Source organism: Phalangium opilio, unplaced genomic scaffold (genome assembly GCF_054372755.1).
Source record: "Phalangium opilio isolate 3A_F unplaced genomic scaffold, DU_Popi_V2 ptg000194l_1, whole genome shotgun sequence".
NCBI lineage: Eukaryota > Metazoa > Arthropoda > Arachnida > Opiliones > Phalangiidae > Phalangium > Phalangium opilio.
In genome coordinates, this window is record NW_028324212.1 from 2361226 (window position 1) to 2368997 (window position 7772).

General features: G+C 36.8%; 1 protein-coding gene across 1 annotated transcript; it reads right to left on the minus strand.

The window, feature by feature from the left end:
• Positions 1 to 1192: 1192 nt before the first annotated feature.
• On the minus strand, positions 1193 to 3473 carry LOC149622678 (uncharacterized). The gene is made up of 5 exons (XM_089853543.1): positions 3104 to 3473; positions 2956 to 3045; positions 1585 to 1995; positions 1425 to 1511; positions 1193 to 1329 (listed from the first exon to the last, which is right to left on the minus strand). Exons 1-4 carry the CDS (start codon positions 3383 to 3385, stop codon positions 1494 to 1496), a joined length of 801 nt encoding a protein of 266 aa, XP_089709669.1. The 5' UTR covers positions 3386 to 3473; the 3' UTR covers positions 1193 to 1329; positions 1425 to 1493.
• Between the last annotated feature and the right edge of the window lie 4299 nt (positions 3474 to 7772).

Sequence of the window (7772 nt, forward strand, 5' to 3'; positions counted from 1 at the left end):
AGAGCGTATTAATTACCTGTCATTCGTAGCCCTTCAATAGTTGTTGCGGATAAAAGCATGTTGCTCCTTTCTGTTTTAGAATAGTCTCCTGGGCGATTTAATACATCACTCTCCCAGTCATCCAAGTATTTTATAAAGTCAACTTCTAACCACTTAATGACAAATTATATAACATGATTATTTGACTAAACCATCCATGATTAGTTTTAATACCTGCAATCGTTCATCATGCTCATGCTCATATATTCTTTTGTTGGGTTTTCTCTTTGCCAAGGCTTCAAAACAATTTCCAACATTGCACAAGTCAAAAAACTTGTCAAATGTCCTAATAAATTTAACCGTTTCCTTGTATTTATCTTCTCCGAAAAGGACTTCTATCGCAGACGCAACTGTCTTGCTCAGAACTTGACAAGCTAAATTGACTTTCATCTTTGAATATGCATTCAAGAAAACGTGACTGTATGTTAGCTTGGAAACATTTTTAAATTGGCCTTTCATTCTTAATTGCGTGTAGTAAAGGCGCAAGATAACTTTCCAGGAAATATCTTCGCCATTTATCCATAGGCTACGAAAATTGGAATTTGCCCCACTGTTGCTTACACAGTTACGCACTGTTTTTATCAGGTGAGGTGCATCTGACAGGAAGTATATGTCCCTTTCTTCATCAGCAGCGTGTATATTACTAGTGGCAAAAGGTACATTTTTGGTTCCTTGGTGATCAGCGCACATGCGAAAAACCTTACGGTTTATTGAAGCTCCGTCTCCAACAATTCTAAATCCATTGTTTTCCAACAAAGAAATGGCTTCCCAAACAATTGAATATAATTCAGCGCTCGTTACTCCTTTTGTTGGAAAATGGGCAAATGGAATTTTAATATTGCTTGTTATGCCACGAAGCATAAGTTGAAGAATGCTTGTTGCTAAAGGTGGCACAGTTGTTCCCTTTTCTCTCATCACAGTGTCATTAAGAGAGTTATGATGGTCCAAGACATCGATAAAACCAGTGAAGTACCCAGTATCTTTATGACAAATTAGGTCTGGCTTGATAGCCATTTCATCCAAAAGAAGAACAAAGTACTTCTTATGTTCTGGAAGGTTATCAATGTCTGTAATATTTATCATTTCATTGATAGCATCTTCATTAAATCCTGATTTGTTTGTTATAGTGTGATCATGATGATACAATGTTCTTGTCGTGGGTAGCTTTATAATTCCAGACAATTCTAAAGCTTTGTAGGCTGATTTGGATTTGTTTTTTATATAGGAACACCATTTAAGGAAGAATGAGTCCCATCTCATGCCATATTTAGATCTCTCCAATGCTAATAACTGTTGTTTAATAAAAAGAGCCATGAAGGATCCTGGTTTCTCTTTTTTAAGTTTCTCTTTGAAAAGCCTCTTCAATGTTGATAAGTCTTGTTTACCTTTCTCAGATAGGAGTAATTTCGTCTTGGATGCCCTTTTAGTTTTGTCTTTTATTGTAATATCTTTAGTTACTTTTTTACGTATTGCTTGGTAACGACAACGCAATGTTCTTAAACTTGACCGATATTGTTGGCATGAAGCACAACGATTCTTGCTAACCGGAACTAGGCCTTCGCATCTATTGCTGTAAACAGCTTTTAAAGCATTGGAATAATTGCTATTTCGTTTGTGGTTATTTGGGCGTCTCACATTGTAAAGCCTGACCAGTTCACCATCATTATTTCCTGGGCAGATCTTAAATTTATCAAGTTGTGATAAATAGTTGTAAACGTCACGATTTGTTTTAATGTCCAGATGTTTTTCAATTTTATCACTCGGTATGTTTTTACCCAACGCAGTGATTGTCACAGTAACAGGTCCATTTCCCACAAATGAACATGATAAAACTATCTTCCCATTTATGTGTTTTATGAACATAACACCCTGGTTTACTTTTTCCATCGACCAAGACATTGGTGGTGATAATACTTTCAAGTCTAAGATATCTTGGGATCCCTTCTGATCAGACACCTACAGGGTGGAAGAAATCAGACCAACAGCTACCTTTGTGGACGACCCCGAAAACTGCCGAAAGATACCGTGAATATACTACATTTAGACCTATTAAACTTGGTGTAAATAATAACGCCTTGGGATTCACGGCAAACAGAGTGTAAATAACAACGCCTTGGGATTCACATCATTTTATTAAAGTAAGACAAGTATAAACGTGATAATGGGGAGTGTGTCTGAATGCTACACACATTGAATTGTCATAGCCCTACTCTTTAGCCTATGAACTTAGGCCGCACACTGAAACGTACAGTACAATCTGTTTTGCAAACATATCAGCGTAGATGTTCAATGTGTCTTCCATCGTTGGATACGACACCATTACCATCAACTGCGATGGAAGGTAAATGTGTGACTGGCATTCATGGGTACCGACTTAACGGATCCTTCTTCTTCGATGAGAACATTACTGGTGGACCGTAATTGGACGTCCTGCGTCACAAGTTTAGTGAAGCGATAGACGCATTACCATAAGCAGTAATTCGTGAGCTTTGCCACCACATTGGGCGGTCAGTGTTCGTTAATGGCTGTTAGATAGGTAGAGGTGGACCAATCCCGTGGTCAGCAAGGTCTCCTGGCCTTACCCCACTTGATGTCTTCCTATGGGGGTTATGTTAAGGGAATATCGTAGTATTAACGTTGTTCAATAAGGTTTCTTGGGGTTAAGTCATGAAGTCACGTAGATCCGAGGCTGATAGCCTTCAGACATGTTCCATATTAAAACATCTCTTTTTCTTACAATGCTACGTATTTATTTACACTCTGTGTACGAGGTCTGCTCTGTAGTATAGTGAAGTCACCCGACGGCAATATTGGGGGCCGTTAACAAAGGTAGCTGTTGGTCTGATTTCTTCCACCCTGTATATGACAATAATGTAAATAACTTGAAGTTTTCACTATTTGCAAATCCCTGCTTACATTGCATTCTTCATATCCTTTGTGAGAAGCTTCTTGTGTATCATTAATTTCCTGTGTTTCTTCAACATCTGCGATAAGTGTTATTTCTTCCTGAAAAAATATGTTTTTCAATACTCCAGATATAAACAAATAATATAAACTAGGTTACTTGAATGGGTTCCCAAACAGATGCTAACGGAATAGGATCTGGATATTCGGGAGTTGGACCTCTGAAACCATAAAAGTGTCTTGAACAGATATAAGAACCATGAGAGACCTTGTCTATGGTGAAATCTTTTCGACTACAGGCATTAACCCATCGTTGACACTTTTCTTTTTCGTTTTTTAAAGATGGAAACTTCACAAAAAACACTCCAGGCGCTCCTCTAACCTCCCTAATGCTTGAAGTTTGTTTAGACGAGCAAGAGCCATATTTACAAACAATTCGCATTATTATTGCGTGTCCAAAATCCAAATATCGCGACGCTCTCTGTCACTGTCAGAAGCCTCTACTCTAAGCCTTGGACTTCTTACAAAACCTTTTTTCAACGTTTACCCCTGTTAGAATTACTATTAAATATTAAATTCTTTTTATAAGGAGTAATTAAAACTTCACCTTTTATCTTCTAAATAGTACTAGTTACGATTAAACGTTAGTTTTAACATTTGAGAAATTAAATGTGATTGAAACACGAACTGACAGGTTTCGATGGTTACGCGCTCAGCTCTGCTACTGCCAGAGGCTGCTGCTGGTTGGTTCACACAGTGCCACACCCCCAACACTTTACAACCAGTAAAACACTTGCTTTTAAAACAAAGTCATGTGACTGGAAAAGAGATTGTACAGAAACAGAGAAAATAGCAACGTAGCCCACTTGTTTTGCGCTACATCCCGTTTTGCACTGTCAAAGGCTATAGCTTCCGCTCCCTACTTAATTCTCTCTGTACCAGTTCTTCAAAAATCCTTTTAAAATAATAGAGTTAGTAGATTATTATAATGGAAAGGTGTAGGAGGAAACAAAATAAAATACAAATTCATAAGAGATAATCATAAAGGAGGAACAATGAAAGTTGAAGAAACAAAATTCCACGAAAACGTTTTTGGTGATAAAATTTGCTACAAAAATTATCTATAAAAAATAAAAGTTAAACGTCAAGTGCTTTGGGTTTCATAAAGGGGTCATATAGATTCTCAAACAGGTATAGTATTTTCTCAAAGATGTGAGATTTCTACAAGTTACTATTGTTTTTCTTGTATTTATGCAGATTTTTTGATTTTTGTGACGAATTTCCTGATTTTTCTTTCTCCCGATGACAGGGATGCCACCAAAATCTCAAAATAAATAGGGCAAAAAGGGACTTTTCACTATAAAAATAGGGTAATATAGGGACCTAAATTTTAAAGGTAGAAACCAAAAAGGGACCACTGGTAAAACAAAATGATATCTTTATTATAATTATATGAAAATACCACAATCCCTCTGGTTTAAAACCTATTTATTAATTGCATGGAGTAGTTTTTAAATTTAAGAAATACATGGGGGTTACTGATCTTCGGGACCAGTTCATTAATTGATTCTTAAATATAGGTTCTTCAAGAAGTTCTATAAAAAATTGTAGAAATTTTCCTTAATTTTTCATAGAATTTGATTTTTTTAATATAATTTTTTGATATTTTTCAAGGATTAATTGTTATAAATGAAGTTCACACTATTCACAACATATTATTTTATTATTGCTATTACATATTTTTTATTTTATTACATTCGAAATGTTTTTTGTTTATTTTTATTGTTACATTTTAGTTTCATTTATTACATTATAGTTTTTTATGCATTACATTTTACATTTTTTACATATTTTATTTTATATTTATTATATATTTATTTCAATTTAAATATTTTTTGTTTATTTTTTAAAATTTTAATTATTTTTCAAGGTAAATAAAAATTTAGCAATATACTAAAAGTGTAAGCAAGACAAAAAATCTTTATATGAAACAGGAACTTTCTTCATTACAATGAGCTAATTGCCTTTTATTTTTCAACTTTTTCCCCCGCACCGGAATAAAACATTTTAAATAAAGTTTTTTTTTATATTTTTTTTCATTTTTAAACGCTTGTCTCCCCTTCATTTGGTAATTTATTTTCCTCTAAAACTGTTCCACCTGTAGGCGGAACAGTTTCATTTGCTGCCTGAGCCGCTTCTTCCATAGCCGGAGCCCCATTGACAGTTAAAACATTGGCCACATCTGTGGCCAAAGTTGCTACATCCATTTCTGTTTGTTCGATTCCATCTAAAAATACACGATGTTACAAAAAGGATGCTGGGACAGATAATAAGAAAAATGTTTCACCTTTCATTTCTGGGCAATTCTTTATGAAATGCCCAGGTTTTCTGCATTTGTAGCAGGTGCGCGGCTTGCCACCACGCCCATAAGGGTTTTTGTTGTCAACTTGACGACCCCCTCTACCTCTACGACCACCTCTTCCTCGGCGACCTCCGTTTTCGTAATTGACATTTAATGTCAAGCCATTCACCGCACCATTGAAAGTCATACCTGACATTTTGATTTTCTACCAAAAAATTCACAAATTTTATATTTTAACATTGATTATTTTGCTCACAGTACATTTTTAACTAGCTTATGTTAATAAACATTCAAATTCTTAAAAATAAGTCTATCTTTCAAAATGTATAAAAAAATGAAATAATTTTTGCATACAACTTACTTTAAGGTTCGTTCAAGTTTTTTGACGGTTGTGAATTTTTAAAAAAGGACGCTTTACAGTGCTGCCAATAATTCGTCATTAGCGCCGGCTAGGTTAGCGGTGGACTCTTGAACTTTCGTAACCGCCCAATCAAATTGTTTTTGCTGCTTTACATTAATAGCGTTTTCCTTTGGGTCCTCGCGGAGCGCTCCCAGAATAAAAAAAGTTCCTAAAGTTTGTTAGTTTCGATCCTTACGAAGAGAAACTTGATAATTATACCAGTGAAGCATCAGAATGGCCAAGGCCTAAGGGTTCAGTTCCCAGATATTTCTATGTATCTTTTACATACGACAAACTCTGTGACACTAGACGAAATGAAGAATCACAAAAGCCTAGAATCTTATACTTTCCTAACAAACGGCAATATAAGTACAATTCTAGTCAGAAAATTATACAAAGAATTGAAATTGGTTTTGGGAAAGGTAAGTGCGAAACGCTATTATATAAAGGGGTGATTTTAGATGCCGTTTTACATGAACCTTGAACCAATTTTGATTACTACCATTTACTTTCAAGGTTAAGCATTCTCAAAAAGCGACTGAGAATCATTTGTATAATTGGATAGTTGCAAGAGAAGAGGGGGAAATATTAACAGCCCACTGTTCTTGTATGGCCGGGCTCGGAGAGTAATGTTCTCATCTGGCTGCGATATTGTTTTCAATTGATGCGGGAGCCTCAATTTTGAAAAATCAGTCTTTGACTGAAAAATTAAACAAATAGTTTGTGCCTCATTTAAAACAAGTTCCATTCAAGCGTGATATTAACTTTCATCAGACAAGCAGCGTAAAAAAAGTTTGGAGCGATTAGTGTTTGACGATATAACGCCAACCAGGTGTTGGCATAATACAACGTACATCGTAAAACGTTTTGTAGACCTAACTCTAAAGTCTATTATTTTATCATGTTTTTTGATCTACTTTCGTTTCATATATATTGAATTGTTTTTGCCTTAAACTTGTTAGTGTATCTAATAAACTTTGTTGAGTTACTACTATGGTCTTTCTTTAAAGCCCAACAGGTTATGGGCCCAGTCACGCGTAAGGCGGTAGTGTGATTTCGTTTTGATATTAGTGGTAGCTGAGTTCGTGTAGTCTTAGATTAATCGTATCCCGTTTCAAACGGCAACCATTATGAGTAGTGACACCAAGTGCACCATTGCGAAACTCAACAGCGCAAACTGTCAACTATGGAAGTTCAAAATGAAGATGCTGCTGACAAAGGATAACTTGTGGGAAGTGGTTGACACAGAGAAGCCCGAGACGAATATTCCTTCTGACTGGGACAAGCGGGATAGGCAAGCCCAAGCTGCTATTGCACTGTCGGTTGAAGATGACCAATTGATTCACATCATTAAAGGCACCACCGCTCGATCCATGTGGACCACGCTCAGCAAACTACACGAGCAGTCAAATATGACCAGCAAGCTATTCCTATTAAGAAGAATCCATCACATGCGATTCAAAGAGGGTCAACAACGTATGCAAGATCATATCACGTCGATGTTAGAACTGGTTGAGGGGTTAAGAGGAATCGGGCACCAAATGGAAGATAGTTACCTCTCAGCCATGTTGCTATGTAGTTTACCGGATTCCTACAATGCGTTGGTCACCGCGCTTGAAGTGAGGCCGGAAGCAGAGTTGACACTGGAATTTGTAAAGGCGAAGGTAATCGACGAATATAACCGACGTCAGGAAAGTGATGCTACCACGGAAGCGCCCAAGGCAGACACAGCATTAGTAATTGCGAATCAAGGCAGTCGACCAAAGCACAGTAATCATCGGCGTCGTCCTCAAAAAGGAGTTTGTTATCACTGTAATAATCCGGGCCACTTTATCAAGGACTGCCAACGTTATAAAGAGAAGATGGACCAAGAAAGAACTCAAGTAGGACGCAAGCATCGAAGTAAAGGTGTGAAAGGAGGGTCACCTTTCAGCGAATTCGCGGCCTTCAAGGCTTCTGCTGGCATTGCACTCAGCTCGGCATGGTATGTCGACTCGGGGGCCACCAGCTACATGTCAAATAAGCGAGAAGATTTCCAGTCCATGAAACCCGCTTCGGAGAAGATTT

Coding starts and splice junctions, on each gene's coding strand:
- LOC149622678 (XM_089853543.1), bottom strand. CDS start 3,385: ATGCGAATTGTTTGTAAATATGGCTCTTGCTCGTCTAAACAAACTTCA. Junction 3,046..3,103: donor CTGTTTGGGAACCCATTCAA/GTAACCTAGTTT, acceptor ATATTTTTTCAG/GAAGAAATAACACTTATCGC. Junction 1,996..2,955: donor AAGGATATGAAGAATGCAAT/GTAAGCAGGGAT, acceptor TCCACCCTGTAG/GTGTCTGATCAGAAGGGATC.